The sequence below is a fragment of the Hippocampus guttulatus genome, chromosome 7 (genome assembly GCF_054856545.1).
Source record: "Hippocampus guttulatus isolate MCC_2025c chromosome 7, RoL_Hgut_1.0, whole genome shotgun sequence".
In the NCBI taxonomy this organism is placed as follows: domain Eukaryota; kingdom Metazoa; phylum Chordata; class Actinopteri; order Syngnathiformes; family Syngnathidae; genus Hippocampus; species Hippocampus guttulatus.
Genome location: NC_141267.1, coordinates 17509488 through 17533026, shown reverse-complemented (window position 1 = coordinate 17533026; position 23539 = coordinate 17509488). Strand labels below are relative to the sequence as shown.

The following is a 23539-nucleotide window of genomic DNA, read 5'->3' as shown; positions in this document are numbered from 1 at the left end:
GATTAAACATTTGTGTGGTTTCACCGTCATAACGACACTCTGGGAGAAGCCGTAACTCAAAAGTGGCTCGCGACAAAAATGAGGTTGACACCCGTGCCCTACTGGATAATCCCCCTCCAGTGACTTTTGTATACTGTGCTGTCTGTATGCATATTAAAAGGTAAAGTTGACTTCCATCCCATAAATGTATATATGCACGTGTATAAATATAGACGTACATACACACACTTGAAGACATTTAATTTTGCAGTAAATCAAATGACAAAATGTGTCAACTAGAATATCCATCCATCCACCCATTTACCGAACCGCTTGATCCTCACTAGGGTCTCAAAACGGGATCCTCACTACTGCCCGTCTTCGGGCAGTAGGCGGGGACACCCTGAATCAGTTGCCAGCCAATCGCAGGGCACACAGAGACGAACAACCATTCACGCCCACACTCACACCTAGGGACAATGTAGAGCGTCCAATCAGCCTGCCATGGATGTTTTTGGAATGTGGGAGGAGACCGGAGCACCCGGAGAAAACCCACGCAGGCCCGGGGAGAACATGCAAACTCCACACAGGGAGGCCGGAGCTGGAATTGAACCCGGTACCTCTGCACTGTGAAGCCGACGTGCTAACCACTGGACTACCGGGCCGCCCGTCAACTAGAATATCAATACGGTAATTCATACTGATGCATCGCATCCATTTCTCATTAAATGGCAAACTACACAAGCGTCCCTTTCTTCCAGTCAAGGAACCAGCTGAACCGAGGGGGCGTTGTCTTTCTCTGCTGCTTCAAAGCAGAATGCGTCGCTTGTGTAACTCCTACGAGCGAGTGTCACATTCCTTGCATAGCCCCGGCGAAAGGCACAAGACAAGCACATGCTTTTCTTCTTTGTTGCAACGCAGCACAATGACACACTCGGCTGCGATGATGACATGATGGCTACACGACAAACTCGTCACCGGCAAAAAAAAAGAAAAAGACACACAAGATAATTATAGCATGGTTTATTGGCATTTTATTTTTAAATTACACAATTTAGAAAGTAGAAAGCCTTACCAATACAGTTATTTTGTTGTAAAACTATTTACAGATAAAAGTATTTTCAAGTCTTGTGTACAGTCATCTGTCCACAAAGGGGTGATACGAGGACACGTCTTCTAAAGTGAAAGGCAACCAGTGTGATATTAAATTTGCATGTCGGTGAATATCTTCTCTTCATACATTGTGCTTTTCCCCCCAAAACTCAGAGAGACAACCAAACCAACCAAATGTGGAATCCCCCTTTGTGGAAATCATGGACTGCGCTACTTCGCTCCCTCCCACGTTTCACAGGGAAAACTAAAAATAGGACAAGAAACGCAGCCAAAATCATCTTTGGAATCCGTGATCGGTGTGACGGCTTCGCGAGGTCATATTTTTTGGGACTTTCTTTGCCCCCCCGGCACCCCCCTTAGGCCTTCTTCATTTTGCCCATGGGAGCGCTGCCATTTTCGTGGTGGGCCGAGCCGTTGCTGGTGCCGTTGGACGTGCCGTGTTTGAGGCCGTTCTCGTGGTGCTTGCCGTTGGCGTACACGGTTGGGGCGGAGGAGGAGGCGGCGCCGTTTTGAGACGTCTTGATGCCCTGCTTGGGCAGCCGCTTGCCCTTGACGTAGGCTTGCACCCAGAAGTTGGAGAAGAGTACGAAGAAGAAGGTGCCGTATACCCACACCATGTGGATGATCATGGGGAACTGGTAGTCGCAGCTGTCCATGAAGTAATACTGAGTCACATGGAGGGATACCAGGACGAACTGGATCTGTCGGGGGACCAAAGGAAGACGAATAAATGAAGGAGCTAAAGAGATGACGGTGAAAAAGGACGGACGCAAAAAAGCCAAAGGAGATGGAAAAGAAAACGATCGGCAAAGAGCAAAAACAAAAAAAGACAATTAAAAAAAAAGAAAAAATACAAAAAAGAATATAGAAAGAAAAAAATTAAAACAAAACGAAGAAAAAAAAACAAGATGAAGACAGAAGATGGAAAAGAATATGATGAAAAAAGCAAGACAAAAAGAAAAGAGTAAATGGGAAAAATAAGGACAATGATAATGAATAAGATAAATGACAAAAAATAAAAGGAAAAAAGATGAACACGAGGACAGTTTGAGCTAAAGATATTATACCCCAAAAAAACAGGAAAAAAGTAAAGACAGAAGAAAAAGAAATAGCAAAAATGAAAGAACAAGGCAAAGCAAATGGAAAAACAAGACAAAGAAAAAGGCAGACAAAGTAAAAAGAAAATCAGAATAGGGAAACTAAAAAATGTTTTTAAAAAAAACAAGAAGGTAAAAAAAATTTAAATTGAAAAATGGGCAGAATTTTTTTTTTAAAAAAAAGGTTACAAGAAAAAGAGAAAGAGAAGAGTAGTACGCAGTACGTACGAGCTGAATGGCTGTCATGTACTTCTTCCACCAAAGGAACTTCTGGAAGCGAGGTCCGGCCGCAGCGAGGAAGTAGTAGAAGTACATGATCACGTGGACGGAAGAATTCACCATCGCGTGGAAGGATCCCATTCCACCTGAGGTTGCGACCGCACAAAAAATAAGCCTGTGTTTCCCCAAACGTGATGCGGCCAAAAAAAACCCCCCATCCATCTTCAAATAAACATGTCCACCTCTGGATGCACTTTGTAAGAACATACAAAAGACAGATTTGTGTTTCGGCTATTAGCAACAGTCGCCTGCGGTGTATTTTTATGGACTAAGTCACAGTAAAAGTGCCCCCCCCCTCCCCCTCCGTGCAAAACGGTGAAGAGACATACCAGGTTTGCATCAGACTATAAAACGGTTATCAGTGGGGCCAGAGCGCCTTGAGACAAAGGCTCTTTGACAAGATCGCAGCAGATCGGTATGCGGGCAGCGCGGGGTCACGTCCACGATCGAAGCCAGGTTGAGTTCATCGTGTACTCACCGGGAGCGTAGCCAACTCCCCACCACCAGGTCCAGGGCATGAAGGAGTGGTGGAAGATGTGGAGGAAGGTGATCTGCCCGCTCTTTTTTCTCAGTACGAAGAACATCTATCATTGGAGAGTGGAAAAAAAATACAATAAAATTATACATACAATTTTTTTTGCTCCCTTTTCTTTTTAAAAGAGTTTCTACACATAACTTGACTATGGCCCCCCACGTATCTGCCGGTGAGAAATAAAATCAAATGTGTGACTTACGGTGTCCATGAGCTCAATGATTTTGGAGAACCAAAACAGCCAGGCCACTTCAACCATCTTGAAGGGGAAACCCAAAAAAAGACAAAATCATGTCCGAGATCCATCTAAATCATCGCTCACAAATGATTGACCGTAAGGCACAGGTGTCAAAGTCAAGGCCCGGGGGCCAGATCTGGCCCGCCACATCATTTGATGTGGCCCGTGAAAGCAAAACATGCATGTCAAGTTCCATGATGCTTGCTAAAGTCTGAACCAAAATTTCAAATTGTCATATGTAATCCACAATAACAGTCAATATTCTTGACTTCTGATTTTAAAACGAGTTATTCGTCAATTTGTTGTGCGCTGTGTATGTAAGATGTGGAGGGGATGAAACATTTGTATGGTTTCCCAAAATTCATAACGGCCCTCCAAGGGAACCCGTTACTACCATGTGGCCCGCGACAAAAAGGAGTTTGACACCCCTGCCGTAAGGGATGGCACCGAATATCGATATTGTGATACAGCGTTCGCGGTATCGATACCAACGTGTCAAATATCGCAATTATGGCGGGCGTCTCCGTGTCATGTCATGACCACATAGCCGAACAACCAATGAGAAGAGGTTTTATTACATACTACAGCACATTAAGACGTCAACATTTTTATTTACCTGCCTTCTTGAACATAAAATAAAGAATCCGTTTCTAGTCATGTGATGTGATACGGCGAACTGTTTATTTGAAATTAAGTCACCGGGAAGCCATTAATTTTTTTTCAGGGTATTGTTAGCTTGAAATTAAACTCTCGGGATCACAGTTCATGGCATATTTAGAGTTGAAACCAGAAATATCGGCACATTTCAAGGACTGTGACCCTCGTGCACTTCGTTTCATGAATGTATAACTTCTTAAACACTGAGCAAGCTTGTTCGTCCGGGTTGTTCAGCTGTGCTTTGTATTATTGTGAGAGGAGAGGGGGGCTTTGCCTTTTCGGCACCTTTCACGCCGTGTCAACGGCAAGAGTGACTTTAGCGCAAATCCTTGATACGATCTATATTGCTGTTGTGGCAACATCTTCTTCATGACCAAAAACAAACACCAAAGAATTGTCCTTCTCAGCGGGAGACTGCAGAGCAGACAAGATCGGAGTCACACGGCAATTTGCGAAAAGACACATTCAAGTTGATTGGCAAAAACAAAATGAATAAATAATGCTGTGCTAGCATAACGCGGGCAAAATGAGAGGCAGTGGTGAGACCTTTCCACACTCATTTTTGAAATCTGGAACCCCCCGATTCCTGTGCCATATTATCTGTTCGGCAAGGCAACGTCAGACGTTTTGAATGATCCACTCCCAAACTTTACGTAATGAAAACCATTGGATATGTAAGTTCGACAGTCTCCGCCCCCTTTTACAACTGCTAAGAGTGAGTATGCGAGCACCCAATTTAACGCACGCTATTTGCGATCTTCGTAAATCAGGCTCATCATTTGTGATTCCAGCTATGGTTACTTGAATAGGTTGGGAATAAAAAAAGCTGAACTTACTCTAAGTGCTTGAGGGCTGTTGGAAACATCGATTGCATCACATCGCCAAGTATATGTTGTGGCCCAGCCGGACATCAAGAACTAAAAACAAAAAAACACACAAAAAAAAAAAAAGGCAAGTTGAAATCATTGACAAAAAAAAAAAAAAAAAAAGTGCGGCTTGAACGGAGAGGAGGATGAAAAGCAAGACTCACCTCGTAAACGATATAAATCGACAGCGCTACCAATGCAAAGTTATAGACTATCATGGCCTCCTTGAGCTGGAAGGGCTTTCGATTGGCCATGATGCGAGGGCCCAGGTAGAGGACAAAGAACAGGTAGCACAGCAAAATGACAGTCATGGGAATAGGACTCTGCATCAGGAAATGATTCTTCACTCGAGGATCTGGTTGGGGGAATAAAATGCCACTGAATGCCACCAGAATTTGCTGTGCTGTCGGATGGTTGATTAGGATTTAATTATTCTGCCGATTCCTCAGATTTAAAGAAACATTTTGACATAAAAATCAACAACAAGACGTTTCAAATTGACAGTGCAGAAAATTCACTTTTTTTTTTTAATGATTCAGTTACTGGTTTGGTCAGTGCCATCAGGGAATAGGCAAAAAAGTCAAATTCAAGCAGTTTTATTTTGATTCGGTATAATGGTAATCTGCTTTCATCGAGGGCTATCTGAGAATATCGACTGTCAAAAGGTTGTTTCAAAGGATATGGACAATTTTATGTCTCTAAACGATTAACCAGTTACTAAAAATAATTTGCGATTAATTTGATCATCAATTAGTTGTCCAGTAATTGATTAGTTGAAACTTTATGTGAAAGGTGAATTAAAAAGGTACCAAAAAAAAAAAAGACTGACCAATTCCTGCGACGAGGTAGTCATATATATCCATGGCATGTGAGCCAAACTCCTTCATCTCCTGCAGCATGCTTGCCGGTTTGTCGCCAGTTATCTGAAATTTAAAAAAAATTAAAAGGGGGGAGAAAATAAAAGACATGAACTCAAAAGTCAAATTCACCGAATCCCACCACAAACACAAAATACAACCACGTCGACTTATTTTCCGGTTTCCTTATTACACTCATTTGTTACTTCTGCTTCTTTTGCAGAACCATGTGACATGCTTGGCATTAGTGTCAAGTTCACGCCTCATAAAAAAAAAAAAAAAGGGTTAATCATTCCTCAACACTGCAATTTCCACAGACATTAGGAAATTAAACAGTAACCTCACTGAGGTGACGAGAATTTCCCAACATCTCAAATGTTGCTGCTATGAAGGGACATCACCAGAAAAATAATTTTAAAAAAGCCTTTCGGACATTTTGGCACACAAAAATAAAGAATTTAATGCAACTTTACCCAAGCCAAGTACTTCCTCAAACCAAACAACCCCAATGAAAATCCCAGGATGCCTGGCTGCGCTCATGCGACATGGCCTGACATCAGACGAGGAGGGGCCACGAGGGAAATGGGACGGCTTGCCTCGCCCCGAGGCAAGCGGCGGCCATGCCGGCTGCTTCCTTACCTCTCAATCCCGACAGGCAAATTATTGAGGGCAAAACAGTAGTAAAGTTCCTCGGCGAGCTTAAAGTCACCGCGGCCTTACTCGCGCGGAATGAGTGCCGCCTACAAATACGGGGAAGCACGGGAATGTTGCTAGTACTGTAAACCTCGACGGTTAAGGGGACAGAACGGGGTGGTGTGTTCTCCTTTGAAAAGTGGAGCCAGAGAGCGCCATTGTTTGATGTACAATCAACAATGACCGACCGCACAAGCGCGGCCCTCCTTGAGCCAATATCATTACAAGCCGATTCCTTGTTGCGAGGCAGGCAAACAAAGGCGGGTTCAGTATTGACAATAGATAAGCGTTAAGATTTCGATTTAAAAACCCACAGCAACGCAGCCAGCACAAATGATTTCTTTGGAGCGTTAGGCATCGATGAGTGAGGAAACCAAAAATATTTTCACCCCCCTCATGTACAGTAGTGCCTCGAGATACGAGTGACCTGATGGCTGTGAAATAAATTCAACTTACTTCAACAACAAACACTGTTTGGCAGATAGTGAACACTTCAACAAACAAAAAACCCCAAGAGGTTTAATGCTGTCTATTACTGTCAAACTACACATAAAACAAAGACTTACATCCTGTGAAACGCAAACAACCATATAGTTTAACCTTTCAGTCCGCTACCTTAACGCTAAGGCTAATTAGCATATAGGTTGCGGCGTTATTATTTCCTTAAGTTAAAAAAAGTGAGCGTTAAAGTTGACTAACAAACTAAACATAAAACAAAAAGAATTACGCTATGTATTTAAAAACAACCGCACAGCCCTAATCAAGTCCTTTTAGCGTAACGCTAATGATGCAAAACAGGCTAGCGATTAGCTATACATATTGGAACAAACGGAGATTTAACAAACCTCAAAGGCATGTATTCATTATCCTTTGCAAAAAAAAAAAAAAACGACTCTTACTACAGCTTAATGACTTTTTTTGGAAAGAAAACTTTTTCCTCTATGTCCATCTGTACTGTACTTCCCCTCAACTGGCCATAACACATCACACAACAGAAGGAACCATGCAATGTCCATTGCATTGAGGCAAAAACTAATGAACATTCCAATTTAATTACGTCAACAATTGGTTATAAAATACAATAATATAGAGTGCTATTTTTCATATATCCAAGATACATAACAAAACATACGCCGGCCGGAATGGAGTACAGTGATCCCTCGCTATTTCATGGTTCGTTTATCGCGGATTCAGTGCATCGCTCTATGTGACTCGCTGTTGTTTTGCAGCTTCTCGTCGACTGTTTGCGGACTTAAAAAAAACGTTTATATGTTAATTGGTCGCTACTTCGCAGATTTTCGTTTATCGCAGGTGGTTTGGTCCCCACTAACGGTGATAAACGAGGGATTACTGTAATAACATTTCCTTTTCTGCGGGGGGGGGGGGGGGCCCAAATAAACTCATCACAAGGCACCAATGTATGATTTCTTTTTTTTTTTTTAACCTTACAACAAAAAGCAAAAATTGAAAACAGGATATAGCTAGCAATTTCAAAAACTCGCCAGATGGTGTGCTCAAAAGCCAAGATGCTACACCATACTTGACGCAGGAGTTGCCAACTTTTCGCCCATCTTGAACTTTGTACCACCTCCTTCAAATATCCAATAACATACAGAGTCGACCCACACACTTCAGAAACACTTATGTCCGTCAGTTCTCTCGCCGACTCGTCAAAACTTACGCGGACGGCAGTTTCGCCCGAGCGTTATCGCAAGTGGCGGTGTGTAGCATGACAACATCAGATAAATGACATTTCACAAAAACTCTTACACAAAACGCTGTGGCTGTTTTTGAGCAACGGCGAGGTATTTGGGGCGGGCGCCTCGCATTTCAGCAAGCGCACCCTCATGTCTGCGACGAGTGCAAACTTCAAGGTCTTGTTCTGAGGAAAAACGCTGCACAGTTAAGTCCACCAGATGATCAATCGTCATCTGGCCGAGGGGAAACACACCTTGGCTTTGAATGGTGGAGAAAACACACATACTGTCGAGGGTCGACTGAAAGGAAGGTAGAGCTCCTCCCTTAACTGGGACTTGTGATAATTTTTTTTTTTAGCAGCAATATGAGATTTGCTCTGCTGACTTATCTGAGCTTCGTTGAGTGGCCTAAAAAAATCCCCCAAACATGACAACCGTAACCAGGAAAGGGAGAAACAACAAGAGTGTCACCCTGAAACCCAGATAAAGATCAAAGTTGAAGGAAATTGAAATTAAACCTCCCGCCTCTGCACCTTGATGAAAACCATCAAACTTGCCATTGAGAACCAATTCAAGTGCTCTTTTTTTCCACTTCAAGTCAACGCAAACGACACAGCACCACCAACTGTCCTCGCCTCCTTGACAAATAGCCTTACACACACACACACACACACACACTGAATTGTAAATGGAGTGACTTCAACCAAAAAAAAAAAAAAAAATGGAAATAATATTCCTACCAAGGACTCAAACTGACAAATAGGCTTTACGCGATCAGGATTTTAAAGCTGATCAATGAAATAAAAGCAAACTCAAAAAATATTGGAGAATGTGTTATTTTGCGGATCCGATCACTGACGTCATTGATCGAGCCACAAATTATGACATGACAACCCACCACCCGATTTTGCATGAAAAATTCAAAATCTCTTCCGATTTCTGATCAATGTAAAGCTGATTTACATTCCCCTACAAAACGAAAAAATAAACCACAATACCAAGAATTGTGTCCTGTTTGTTGATGGAAAAAAAATTGATGCCTTTTATTGACTACCAATAAAATGCGATATTTTCTTCATTATAATCTCCTCTGAATGTTCTGAACTCGTGTTTCCATGCCAATGTTGTACAGAGCGGATTAAGGCTGCTTGGAGGAGGTGTGGCGCGGCACGGATGGAACTCAATTTGCCGTTCTTGACGTCATGTTGTTCTTCGAAAGCACGTTGAGAGTAAATCTGCTGGATTAAGCCAAGTAGCGCATCAAGAGATGCGACTGATCAGCAAATCAAAGTGCACACAATCGAGCCAATTCTCAACGATTAAACGAATTGATCAGAATCCTACTGAAAATTGCAACCCCCCCAAAAAAGGAACCCATTTTGGGCAACAATTCCAACTTTAAGAAACGCTGCACCAGAAGACAGAAATTTCTAATTGGGCAGGTTGTGTTCAGGTCTGTTGTCCCCCGCCCCCCAACCCACAATACTATCACAAAGTATCTCTGTAGCATTTCCAGTCAGTGCCTCAACCAGAAAGAAACATTATAGTTGCGTTACAAATCTTTGCGTGGTTTGTTTGAGCGCAGCCTCCACAACCAAGCGGCGGTTTTACATCGAGTGAAGGAGACAAAGTGGAGCGTTTTCCTGTTCGGAGTCAATGAATCACAGGATGGAAAAAAAAAAGGTGGGAAGTGTTAATGATGAACAAACAGTGAGAAGGGATGAGAGTTGGGGAGGAGTGTCAAAAAAAAAAAAAAGGAACACCCAAAGTACAAAGTATCCATTTGCATGGGATAAAGGCCAAAAATCGGAACATCAAGCACCAGACTGAGAAGCAACTTCATGAAAATAAAATGGAAAAAAAAAACAGCAGCGCTCAAGCAAGACGCCGTACACACAAAGTGAGTTCTACTTCCAAGCGAATGACTTACCCAGCTGAAAAAAAGTGGACTTTCCAGCTTCGGGATGCACCTAAAGCCAGCGTTGAGAGAATCCTCTTCGGGAGCCCCTCTCTTGGAGTGCGGCGCGAGTAGAAACTGCAGTGCGGTGAGGGAGAGATCGAGAGCATGTGTGTGGAAAAGAGGAGAGGGAAGGAGGCAATGAAGGAGGAGGAAAAAAAAAAACTATTTCAACCGACAGACGCGACTGGTACAGCCGTCTTCAGACTCTCCGCCCTCCCTGACTCACCCCGGTGGATGAATAACCCAGCACAGAAAACGGAAGAGGGAGTGAGAGCAACAGTCAAGGGAGGCAAGGTGTGTGTGGTTACACCGGCGTCCGACCCTATTTAAACACACGCCATGCCAAATGAAACTGCCCGGTCTGAGACCACGGCCTCACTTTCAGCGCCTCCCCTCCCCGCATCTCTCCTCCCACCACACAACGACTCTCCTGGCCACACCCTACACACACAGACACGGAAACCTGGCTCTCAAGTTGCCCTGTTTGTCCTCAACAGGGTGGGAGGTTAATATTATTCAGATAAAGCGAATCAATGGCGCCCGCTATCATGAAGGCCAACCATTGTTCTATTTCGTTGCGGCCTTTGCCCTACGTACTGCGGCTGAACAATTAATCAAAAAAATAAAATCTACCTCGCAGTGTAGCAGAATGCAGTTTGGGAATTTTTTTTTTTAAAAAGGGGGGGTGGGGGGAGATTTTAAACATACGCATTGTAATTTTAAAACAATCACGTTAGCTCAATGCTAACAAAATATGCAAATTGTCATAAATTGGCTAAAATATAACAGAGGTTACGCGAACGGTGAAGCAACACACACGGATGGACAGTATAGATTCTTTATCCTGTGCCATGTTATCGCAACCGATTGAGTGGCTTCAAGTCGTTTTGACTTTACTGTTACGACTTGGTCTCCCCTCCAGTGGCCAAGACGGGGGCACCAGAAGGAGCAGCACAATGAAATGAATTGAAGCATTAAAACCTTTTATTTATTTTTTTTCCATTTTATTTAACTGTTATTACTGTGTTTTTCTCGAGAACAGGGGTGCTATTTTCAGACCTAACTAATGATCTGTATTCCACAAAATGTATTCTCAGAAAATATAATCGAGCATGTGACGAATATAGGTGGCGTGCAACAGGTTACAAGGAATTACATAAACACTACCATTATCGTTTATTTTATTTTTTTTTGGGTGTGCATGTTTTCTGATTGTGCTGATGGACTCCGCAAAATTGCCAACACAAACAGAACAAATATTGGCTTTGTCAGAACGATCAACACCATAGCTGGACGCCATCGCCAACCAACCATGATGTTTACTCGAGGGCTGGCGAGCATAGCCAATGATGACTCTCGATGACAACAGATGCCCAGCTACATGACTGGATAGCGCAATAATGCCTTAAAAGTCTTTTTCTTTTGGGGGTAGGGGGGGGGGGCACCTCACTACTCCTCGTCAGGAGAGTAACGTCTTAAATCTGACTTCAAAGCCACGCCCTTGTGTTGTCAAAAGCCAAAATATGAAATAGTAGTAGTCATGTCGTAGACTAGCAATAGTGGCATTTTCTATTTGTGACTCCTCTTTAGAAGAGCTTTAATAGCCACCGTGGGGAACAATGCATGCAGAGGCATAGGAATTTCATTCTTAAGATCGCCTTGTGTCACTTTGGCGGCTCAGTTGTCGGTGCAGGGGGAAAAAAAAAAGACGATTCAGAAAATGCTTGATACAGTAGAACGGCGCTTACAGGTAAATACAGCTGGACTTGACAAAAAAAAAAAAAAAACACAAACGTGCAGAGGTGCATTTGAGCATAGACCGACTGGGCTGGTTTGACTTGTCACTCAAGCCCCGTTGGGGTGCGGGTTTGCGGGTGGGTAGGTTGGCGGTGGTGGTGGTTGAGTGGCAGCGGTCCAGTGCCCCTCCTCCAAATACCACAACGCACCTGACAGCAGAATACATCATCGTGCTGTGCTGCAGTCGCTGACAGCACCGTTTCAGAAATGATTGTCATCTCGCCCCGTGAGGCCAACGCCTCTTTAAATGGGCGACCTTATAAGTGAAGGCCTGAAAGAGGAAGTAGAAATGCCATAGCGGTTTGCTTTCAAAGGTAGTTATGAAAGAGCAGGACTCCAAAATATTCACTGTTGATTAACATTCCAAGTGTCATTATATTACTTTTGCAAAGGCTGAATTTCCACTTTCCCCATTCCTTGATTTTTAAGCGACTGCTTATGGAATTGTAAGTTTTCACGAACAGCTCGACGTTAGGTTAAAAAAAAAAACTTAGACAAATCAGAATTCAGCGCGAGAGCAATAAAGCTGCCTTCCCTGTGTAAACATAATTTCGGTAACATCTGCGCTACTTTTCATGATCCTGTCAATGGTGTTTCACATATCTTTCGCATGAAGCTAGCAGACTTGACGAAATTAAATTGGAACATTTTGCTGTTTATTAAATATACAATGGATAATTCTGTTTTATTTGATGCGTCAGTAGCTGCAATGGTTGCCAGACTTCTTGTGAAAAGTGGACAGTACAGCTGAGCCCCCAAAAAAATAACATTAGCTTAGCGGCTAGCATTAGCTTCTTGTGCTCGCAAGTAGCATGTCCCTTCTGATTGGTCAGTTTGGCGGGAGAGGAGTGAGACGGTGTTTGTGTCGGAGACATGTGATACAACAAGTTCAGGGTCAGTCAGGAGTGCTGCTTTAAAAAAAAAAAAAAGACGATCATGTGATTGTGTTTAAAAAAAAAAAAGAAAAAAACTAAACAAATCATTCAGCCCAACCCTCAAGGCCACGACGACCATATTTTGTCCGTTGCCACCTCCGCCGCAACCCAGATAAGCCAAAAGATGCGGAACCCAGTAAAATTCCAGTAACAAGATGTATTGCAGATACACGTTTGCGTGCAACAATGCATCTCCATCTCCGGCGATAGTAACCCATCTATGACCTAATGTACAAATCACAGCAGTGGGTGTGGAGTTAAAAGACTTTTGAGTTCCTGCCATACTAATAACTATTGTCATAATTGCTTTACACTTAAAGCGAAACAACTCCATGATATTCAAAACATCACGGCGTGTGCTGCTGAAGCGTCGAGGCAGCGAGCGCAAACATTCATCGCCATTTTCCATGCCCGTGCGAGGAGTCTGACCTTGATGTGGATGCATGATGTGAAATACTTGTGCTGAAGATGGAATACACCCAGGTCCATTTTGACCGACAATGTCAGTGAGGTATTCATTTAACAACGTATTCATCAATGCATGTTGCGTAGAATTGGGGCAAACCCAAATACGAGAAAACGCTAACCATAGCGCGGCACTGCGCTACATCAATGCCGAGCTACAACCACAATGACGAACAAGTTGTTCAATTAATACCTCAGTGTAAATCCAAATTTTAAAATGACCTTTGAACCTTATAGTTGTAAAAATCAGAACCCACAGAGGTGATTAGAGAGCTGGATCTCATCGAATGATGCAGTGAACATAAAGTTATAATGGGTTGGTGGATGAGACTTGACAGGAATCATTGCAGTACAAGTTTGGTGTATTCATCTCATGCATATTATCAGTTAAACATGCATGGGGAAAATATTTTAGAAAGAAATACTAAACTGTTTTATTTAAAAATGTGTATACTTTATGAGTAGTACGACATGTCATCTTCGACAACCTGTGTCAAACTCAAGGGCCGGGGGCCAGATCTGGCCCGCCACATCATTCTAAATGGCCCGCGAAAGCAAATCAAAGATGACAACTTCCATGATACTTGCTAAAATGTGTACCAAAATTTCAAATTTTCATATTTAATAAATCAGTGACATATCGTAAGCGTTTTCTTGTTACCAAACCCCTTATAACAGTTACTCAAACAGTAGTTGAATAAAACGTTATTTTTGACTTCTTTATATCATTTCAGTCATCACAGCCCACCAAGGGAAACGGTAATTATAAGATGGCCCGCGACAAAAAATGAGTTTGACACCCCCTGGCCAAGACAAAGAAGATTCAATATGTACCATAGGCCAAACTACATAAATAACAAATGTTTACGTGCGTGCATATTTTTGCAGAATATATGATGACATGACACCATCATTTGCACGTTTGTCAAAATTTCAGAAAACATTAGCAATGTCAGGGATGTACAAAAAAAACCCAAAAAACATTTAATGTGGTGAACGCACACTGAAAAGTAATTAGCGACCTGAAAACTCAATAAATCAAACCGGTGAGAGGACAAAACGCATTAAGGTGCCACCTGAGGCTAGCGGGGATGGAACCAAAGTCAAAATGAGCAGTAACAAGCTGGTGTCACTCGACGCTGCTCGCGAGTCAATGTCAACAAAACTTGCTCTCCCGCTTTTGTCGCTACGAGAAAAGAAATAAAGAAATACTACCTGCTCTCCCCTACCGGCTCCTACCGCAGCTGTGTAATAAAACACAACATCACAAACGCTCTCTAATGTTTACAAAGAAGAGTTTGAAGATAATCCCTTTGCAAATTAGGGATGCTTTCGCGCACCAAGGTCAATACCAATCGATGTGTCATTTAGAACAACTTATTAAAAGTGACGCCTGTTGAATTTACAATAACTTCTTAAATGTGATGACAAAGTTCACAGTGAGTTCGATTTACTGCCACGGTTGGTTGCACAATTACCAGAGAGACGGAATAAACAAATTTAAAAATGTATTTAAAATAAATGGGGTTTTTTTCCAATCACGCCACCCCATAATAAACACATTATTCAACGCGGCCTCAAATGCAAACCATCCAGGGCGAGCCAAAGTTAAAAACTGAATAAAATTAAGTTTGGAGTATGCAAATGAGGTGCATTAACAGGACAGTGACTACTCTGTACTCAAGTAGTTTACTATTACAGCCCCCCCCCCACCCATCTTACTGGAATGTCGCACATGTTCGCCCTCCTTTGTTTCATGTTTTGGGTGAGGGTGGGTGCAAGGTGCCGCTGCCGCTGCGGGTGGGCGGTTGAGAGACAACCTCACCCCATCCCCCAACCTTTTTCAGAAAGGGGGTGACCCTTCACCTTTTACCGGTCTCATTCTCCCAATTCCATACCTTCCCTCCCCTCCTCCACAGGTTTCTCCCTCTCTCCCTCTCTCCCTCTCTCTCCTATGATTCACATGACTGGAACTTTCCATAGACAACAAAGGTGCACTGCTGCATCCTTGTGAATGAGCTCATGCCCGATGGCGGAGAAACTGCCTTTCAGCAGGTGTGAGTCAATTTGCATGACACCGATATCCAGATGTTTGGCACCAAGCCAAAAGCCGGAAATGTGTGGGCGTGGCTACCCTGTACAAAAAAACATTTGGATGATCTCTCATCATGTCTCTTTCAAGGATATTTGGGATGGCGGCGGCGGCTCGGGGGGGGGGGGGGGGGGGGGGGGGGACTGCGCCTTTTATTCGCGCGACCCTAGTGAGGATTAAGCGGTTCGGAAAATGGATGGATGGATGTTTGGTAACTGTCTTGTCATAACATAAAACCCAAGAGAATATTTTTGCACATTCACCGATTCTAAATTGTCAAAAAGTTTCATTCAAATATTTTAAAGTTTATCTTTAAGGTCTCGTCGTTTGGACTTATGTCATTTGCTTTGTACGTGGAGTGTGGGGATAAATTCTCGCAAAACGGACTAGATTTTGGCAATCAAGCGTGGCGTAAACATCCATCAGTACATCACAAATCTGAGTACAACAAAAATGCAAACAAATCCGTGGCTTTATCACTTCAACTGTCCAAGTTTCATGCAACGATGATCTGTAAACATGTGGGAGTGCCCTTCTTTAACGGCAAGTCACCTCAAAAATGTTCTTTCCAATATGTTGTAATCAGAGCTTTTTTTTTTAACCTCTTTTAAATAAAACGAGATACCTAAATTAATCAAGGACTTTATCACCCCTCATTTATTTTCAAACAATGTTCTTATGTCCATTCTATGCCAGCGACGTGCAGTGACAGGCAGAACAATTCAAAGCCCTTCCATTAGTAGAAAGCAGAAGGTACATAATTGACCTGTGTATCCACTTTTTGTGATGTTTTTGTTTGGTGGTGTCCCTTGAGATTTTTTTTTTCCATGTGCCTTGGCTCAACAAAATTTGACTGCACAATTAGAACAACATATGACGTTTAGTTTTAAAAAGTCCACGTTTCAATAAGTAAGAATATTGGCTGTGACTGGTGATGAGCTGCTCTTTTCTTTTCTGAGGGGACTTCTGAGCAGGGTGCAATATGATTGGCTGCTTGGGGTGGGGGGGAATTAAAGGGCGCCTCTTTGGCATTAATTAACTCCAATTAACTATTTTTTTCTCCTCCTCTGCACTGAGAGGAGAGAGGGAGGGAGCAAGGCCAAACACTGCAAAACACAGATGCCTTTTTGCTCCGGGAGGAGGAGAAAAAAAGTGGGTACCAGCAGGTACTAGTGAGCCCCAAGGGCAACATGAGTAGCCCATGGGTCTGTGCTAAAGCTAGCTCATCAGGGGCCACTGTTAAAACACAAGCATGTTGAATTGCATTTAATCATTTATCTATTTAAACTTACCATGCCGCACATTTGTGTACTAAATTTTGTTTAAAAATAGAGTTCAGTCAAGGGGGAAAATGCCGTTTATTTATTCAAACTATTTAAAAAACAAGTTAATTTTAGAATTGTAATTTTAGTACAGTGATACCGCAAAATTTCTGCTTGCGGTTATCATACTGTCGGAATCTAATATTGCATCATGCCTACTTGACATATTCTGAAAATGAGACGTTTTAGTACCTGGAAAGACAAGAGCCTTGTTAAATTTGTATAAATGTGACCGTACCTTTTCCCCAACCAAAAAGGTGGAGGTATGTTCTCAAACTTTGAAAGTATGTGTCAAGGGTACACACATGACAACTGTAACCCCAAAGCTAAAACAATACAGTACTTTTTCCATGAACATCCAACTCATTAGACAACAAACGGGGGGAAAGTGCAAACCTAACCTGGTTGACTCGTCGGATTACGCAAGGCTCTTGGTATGACTCGAACAACATTCGTCATGTCTTCGCTTTGTGTACACTGCGCTTTAAGCAAGGTGAACTTTGATCTAATTTCCATGTAAAAATTGCTTTAAAAAAAAAAAACTCATGATTTTATCACATGACAATTTTGCACCGCAAAGTTGTTGAGACTTTCTGCGGTATTTCTTTGTGAAATACCTTTTGGGTTCAGTGGCCCCAAAACGAGAAGTAGTAAACACGCAAAGCCATTTTGTGGGTCATGTTTGCCAAGATGAAAAAAACATTAGGTTATGTACGGCTATTGTGAGTTCCAAGCCGGAAGTACTTAATACCCCCCCCCCCACCCCCCCGCACTGTGTTTACACAACAACAGGTTTAACAACATACGAGTAGGCACGGGCATAGACCGAAATACAATGGCAGTAACAGAGTTGGTATTGAGCTTAGTGTAGCGAAGCCTAAAGCCTCGTCTCTCTCATTTGTAAATGACTATTTGTTATGTACTCTGCGTAATACAGGACACATGTTACAAACTCAAGGGGGACAGGCCAGATCCGGCCTGCCACATCTTTTTTTATTTTTTGTGTGACTCACTAAGGAAAATAGAGTCAAGTCTCCTGCCACTCAAAATGTATTTGTGTCTTGATACTTGGAATTACTGGAGTCCCACAAGGAGCTGTTCTAAGGTTACCCCAATCCGAATGGAATCACGGCTGCACCAGACTGTAACCACATCAAGGTATTATATTGGGATGCCTTTATTCCAAAAATAAAAACATTAAAATTGCTGAGACGAGAGGGTTGTGCTCTCTTTTTTTGTTCTGAATGCATTGCCGAGGTATTGTGGGTTAGGGACACGGTTTTAACAGATGCTTCAAATTAAGTAACTGATTCTGAGCTGGTTGCAAAATAAATAAAAATAAAATTATGTGATCGGGACATCCCACATTCGTTCTCTGCCACCTACTGTTTAATCATGAAATAGTTGAAAGGCTTAAAAAAAAACAAAATATAAAGTCTCAAATTGGCTCCAGTTGACTGCAGACTTTTTTCCCTTGTCAACAATTTGCAACGGACTCAACAGGCCTGAGTCAACACACGCCTCCACTGGTCTGACTTCCTGTCACAGGAAATTAAATCAAAGGTGTATTGACAGGGTCCTAAAAAGTCTCAAAGTTTAGCGGCAAAAAAACAATGTAGAATGGCTCGGTTATTTTCCAGCCATTTGTCCAATATGGCGTGCTCACCGGTTTATGAGCTTGTGTAATTGCTGACAGTCCAGACTTAATTCAAAAGGTGTGCTGCATAGATTTGTTTACACTGCTGCTTAATTCTCTAAAGAGGATCAGGAGGACTCACTCACTCACTCTTTCACTCTCTTTTTTTAATTAACTGGCTTTTTCAGTGCATCTTTGCTGATGTGCACTACTTGCACTCACAACATGACTGTGATCAGAGAGGAGCTAGTCTACAAAAGTACAGTCAGGCCTGCCAACTTAATGACTTTCTATCTGTCTATGCCTATTAAAACTCAATGTAAAAATAAATCAATAAATAAACCAAATCGAGTTTAAACCTTAACTCACCATACAGTCCTTTGTTGGATATTTGGGCCTGCTACTTATTTATTTCTGGCAAAAACTGAAACCAACATCAACTTCCAACAGTTGCGATAGTTTGCTATGTAAACGACATGCTTTACATCATCAAACACCACAGGCAATACACGATGCAAAACTTGAAAATAGGCCCATTTTTAAACAAAAAAAATTGCAGGGTTTGAACTACTTCCAAATGACGTGAGAAAAGAGGGTTTTAAGGACATGAGGTAAGAGGGGTGGAAAAAGTAGTTACGACAACAACTTTCCGAAATCGAAATCAAAAATCCGTTTTCTCAAAAATATATACTCACGTTGACAATCAACAAAATACCATACAATAAGTTATCAGTACTGTAAATGTGCCATTTCTTATATCTCATATCCTTCTAAAATATATTGAGATACCTTAGAAGGATAGTCAAGTCAAAAATAATTGTTACAATATGTTCTGTGCGGCATTCTGTTTAATACTCCGTTTGTGGAATACGAATTAAGGCGGAAAATCCACCAATTATTATGTATTCAATTTGCCATTTGCTGTCAATTGAAAATTACATCACAGTTGCTCAAGGCTCAGGTATCAACCAGTCACGGCTCAGCATGCGAATGTAACATGACCAAACTCCAAACAGGTTAAAATGGAACTATTCAAATCACTTCGATATGATGTACTAGCATCTTTTTAAAAAAAAATCTGATTCAGACCCGTTTTTGTTACCCCTTAATAATTACGAATTACCTTTGATATCAGAACCCAGTAAAAAAAAAAAAAAAGTTTTTGTTCTTTTCAATTTATTTTGAAAGGAGGGTTGGTGATCCCCCACCCCACCCAAAAATGCTTGCAATATCTTAACGTCATTAAAAGTCAAAAATCCAATTTGCAATTTGGGGTATTTTAACGAGGAACATGAAGTCAATGTACATCATTTGCCTCGGTGGACCGAATCTGCCTGGGGGCCTTGAGTTTGACACCTGTACACTCGTGGCATGTTACAAACCCACTGCTTGACTACAGTTCAATTGAATTTAACTTTAAAAGTTCGATATATTTGCTTTAATCATTTAATAGCAATATGTACTCCATAGCACCAAGTTTTTCTTAAAATAGCTTCTTTTAGATGGTTTCACTAGATACTACAATTAACTACACCTTACTATTAACCAAACCTATACACACAGTTGAGATGGACGCAACTTCTTTCAACCGACTAGTGACAATAAAGAGGGCGTCAATAAACTGGTTGTGAGGGGCTACAGGTACAAACCGATGACGACGGGCGATGGTACAAAGCACAATCGATGTCACACATAACAGCCACAAAATCTCACAATACTTTACATTCACATCAAGCAAAATACACAAAACACATTTACAGCGAGTTTAAGCAAGTGAGTGCGGCGCTGCTTACAATTGGTCGGGCGGAGATGTAATTGCACTTAACTCGGAACGTGGACATTTAGGAAGTCTTTTCATGACTTGTTAAGAACTCACTCACTTTTTGGGGGGTGGGCACAGGGTCAGATAAAGCCAGCGGAGACTGTCGAAACTAATGTGGGCCGACGCGTGTGTCAAGTAGTCTCAACCTGTTCATTTCCGCATCAATCTTTGCAGCCGGGGAAGAAGCAGAATGCATTTGAAGGCACTCAGAAAAAGGTGGAGTCAAACTCACTGACGCTCATTTTTTTGAGTCGCCCTTTTTCTACGTCATCAACTGACAACTTTACTGCCAAACGAATATGTCACAAAAAGTAGCGACGCTCAATAATGGTTCAGCCTGAACCATAAATTGTCACCTGAACCGTTCAGGTGGCATTGGGAATTATGACATATGATCTAATTCTAGTACATTCTTTGTCCGCATTAGTAATACAGGTTTGCACTAGTAGGGCTGTGCACTTCTGGTGCCCCACACAAGAACAAGAAAAAAACCAAACAGGATGATAGATTAGCAAAGAGATCTTTTTATTCGATAATTGACATCAAAAGTCTGCTAGCAATGGAGGTGGGGGCAGTATTAGGGAGATTCCCAAATCCTAAAGAGTCTCCAGTTGTGTAACTGCTATGGATCAATATCAGCTGACTGTCAAGGCCCCCAACAAGCCACCACCAGCAAAATGCAGCAAGGGGCCGAATCGAAAGTCTGCCTCACAGCTCTGAATTTATTTGCCCTAGAATTGTCTGATGACCAATACAAGATGTAACCTGATTCTCATCAAGTCAGCTAGGACAGGCTAACAATTTACCCTGACATTTTCAATTCACTGTTGTCATTTAAGAGGGAGGAAATTTCATCTGTGCTGTATACATTTGACAATAAAGTTGTACTTGATACACATGCCCGTAAAATGAAGCAAGTACCCTAAGTGTCAAAGTCATTTGAATGAAGTCATAATTAAAATCAACACATAATTGGAGGAAGCCCTCCAATTGGTTAATGTTACTAAATGCATTGCATCATTGCCTGTGCGTGTACAACAACACCCACAGTCTCAAAGCAATACGAGCAAGATTTTGTTATTGTTGATGGCGCAATTTCCTTATAAATTTTTTCTCTTTCAAATCATTGGCGCTAAAGCGATGACAAGTGCACGAGAATATGACTGGTTGGTAAGTGCAACGTTTTTTTTAAAAATAATGCCTTCATTTTGTGTCTCATATATGAACCGGCATCCCATGTATTGAGATATTTATTGAATCCACTTTTGTGCGAGATGCACACCAGGTATAAATTGGTATAAATAAGCTTCAAGTTGCTTCTGAGTTTTATGTTTCTTTAAATTTAATTTGAAGAATTTGGGCTTTGGAGAACCTTTATACACACATGCATCCACACGCAAATATATAGATAACTATATAAAGACAGGAATCAGAAAATAAAGTTTTGTATATATCGTTTCCCAAAACATGTATTTTAACATTGGACAATATAGCATTCTAACATGTGGTCAGGCAAGGCGATTTCAGCAAAAAAAGGAAATATCTTGGGGGGTCAAAAGTTTAGCTAAATAAATTGATATAAAATAAAGGATCGTCATGACAAATGCACTCCAAGTAATCACCCAACCCTATGTTTGAACACAATGTCATGCTCTGCCTGTTGCCATAGAAGCCTAGAAAAGTGGGACAATCAACTCAACAGGATGATCACCTAGCAGCCCGTTCTGGTTTCATTAAAAATCCCAGAACCTGGTCTGAAACGAGGATAAAAGCCTGCTTGTACTTGTCTGTCAAACAACATCCCAACCGGATGTCTAACAGAGATGCACTGTTTAAACGAAGCTTTCGCACCACATGCTTGACATATTTAAGACAGTTTAGTTGAAAGCAGCTGCTGCTCAAGATTGTTTTCACGACACCCCTTGCCTGCAAGGGACAAGTAAATTAAAGGTGAAGTTTAAGTTCAACTGCAGCATGACTTGAATGGGAGATTGGATGCTGACCTCCATGTGCTCTGCGACTGACTTGCGACCAGTTTGGGGTGTAACCGACTCGCCCGATGTGAGCTGGAATGGGCTCCAGCTCACCCTCAGCCTGTATGTAAACAAGCGAAAAAGAAAAGTGAATTCATGAATTTATCGTCATGAATAGATATTTTCTTTAATGCCTTAAAGTCAAAACATGCGTTTGATTCCGAGCAAAGGATTGAGCTGTCCTTAATTAACATGTCAGGCCGTGTGTTTTTTACCACGCTTACCTTTGTAGTGCTTTCCCTGTCAACCTGACAGCTGAGGCCCGACCTGTTCGACTTCCGCATGTGTCACATTTTTATCTTGCAATGAAGCAAACGACTACGGCAGGCCTATGTCATGCATCCGCATTGCCTTGACAGTTCTTCGAATGAGATCATATAATTTTTCAATTGGCCTTTTGGAAGTGGAGTCATTACTGAAGTAAACAAGGTGAAGGTGATGCAATGGCCACATTCCTAGAGTGAAATGCATTGCTTTAGAGGAGGCTGTGTAAGGATATGCATAACATTAACTCATTCAGTACCAGCCAATTCTGGACCAAGTCTGAAAAGATGTTTAAAAACGTCTTTGGGAGTGAATAAGTTGTTAATTATACAACGACTGTATCTCAATAACTTATACCTTAATAGCTTTTCTCATTTGGCAATCAGATGGTATCTTTATTTTAAAGGAGAAGTCAACTCCAAAATTTTCTTTATGCTAATATGTTCTATGCACCTCCACTATTCTAAACACGCCGTTCTGATTAATATTGCATTTATGGAATATGAATTAAGCGGCAAAATCCACCCGTTTTTAGCCATCTCAGAAGGCGGCCATTTTGCCACATGCTGTTAATTGTTACTCAGGGCTCAGGTAACAACCATTCACGGATCAGCTTCCAGGTGAACCGACTTCCCCTTTAAGTTTATTCTCTGGCCGAGTGAATTGATTAGTTATTTCTTGGCATTTGTCATTTATGAATATCATCAATGGTGTGTGGGTTCATTGCATGTACAGTACTTTATTTTTGACAGCACCCCAAAAGAAGAAATTCGTTGAGGTGAAGTATAACTCTTGTGATAGAAAACTACTTTCCATCCCGCTGTATATTTAATCTGTTTTGTAATTATGAACAACTTAATTTTATATATATATATATATATATATATATATATATATATATATATATATATATATATATATATATATATATATATATATATATATATATATATATATATACTGTATATATATATTATTTTTTTGCCACAACCACAAGCGTAACATTTTGGTGGCCGAGCAGCATAAAGTTGTTCCATATACAAATGCTTTACCAAAGCAAACTTTGCAAGAGGTAGCACAAACAAAACATTGAGGAGGAGTTGCCTGACATTTTGGTGAAGCATTACTCTTATTATACTGTAAATGATTTTCACAAGAGTCAGGACGCCCCCAAGTGGGCATTTTGAGATATTACCAATTGTATT

General features: G+C 41.5%; 1 protein-coding gene across 6 annotated transcripts; it reads right to left on the bottom strand.

The window, feature by feature from the left end:
• Nucleotides 1–987: 987 nt before the first annotated feature.
• elovl1b (ELOVL fatty acid elongase 1b) lies at nt 988–20231 on the bottom strand. Of its 6 annotated transcripts, none has more exons than XM_086114895.1 (10): nt 20096–20231; nt 9939–10043; nt 8082–8193; nt 5591–5684; nt 4926–5116; nt 4732–4812; nt 3203–3259; nt 2947–3052; nt 2418–2554; nt 988–1793 (listed from the first exon to the last, which is right to left on the bottom strand). In XM_086114895.1, exons 4-10 carry the CDS (start codon nt 5658–5660, stop codon nt 1449–1451), a joined length of 987 nt encoding a protein of 328 aa, XP_085971021.1. In that variant the 5' UTR covers nt 5661–5684; nt 8082–8193; nt 9939–10043; nt 20096–20231; the 3' UTR covers nt 988–1448. The 6 variants fall into 6 exon arrangements, with proteins under 6 accessions (XP_085971021.1, XP_085971020.1, XP_085971018.1 ...); XM_086114894.1 differs by lacking the exon at nt 20096–20231 and adding an exon at nt 10195–10337; XM_086114892.1 differs by lacking the exon at nt 8082–8193.
• Between the last annotated feature and the right edge of the window lie 3308 nt (nt 20232–23539).

Bases quoted from the DNA above. Each gene is read 5' to 3' on its own strand.
- elovl1b (XM_086114895.1), bottom strand. From the start codon at position 5,660: ATGCTGCAGGAGATGAAGGAGTTTGGCTCACATGCCATGGATATATAT. The intron at 2,555-2,946 runs GTGAGTACACGA...TCGCAACCTCAG, and splicing joins GGGAGTTGGCTACGCTCCCG to GTGGAATGGGATCCTTCCAC. The intron at 1,794-2,417 runs GTACGTACTGCG...GTCCCCCGACAG, and splicing joins ACATGACAGCCATTCAGCTC to ATCCAGTTCGTCCTGGTATC.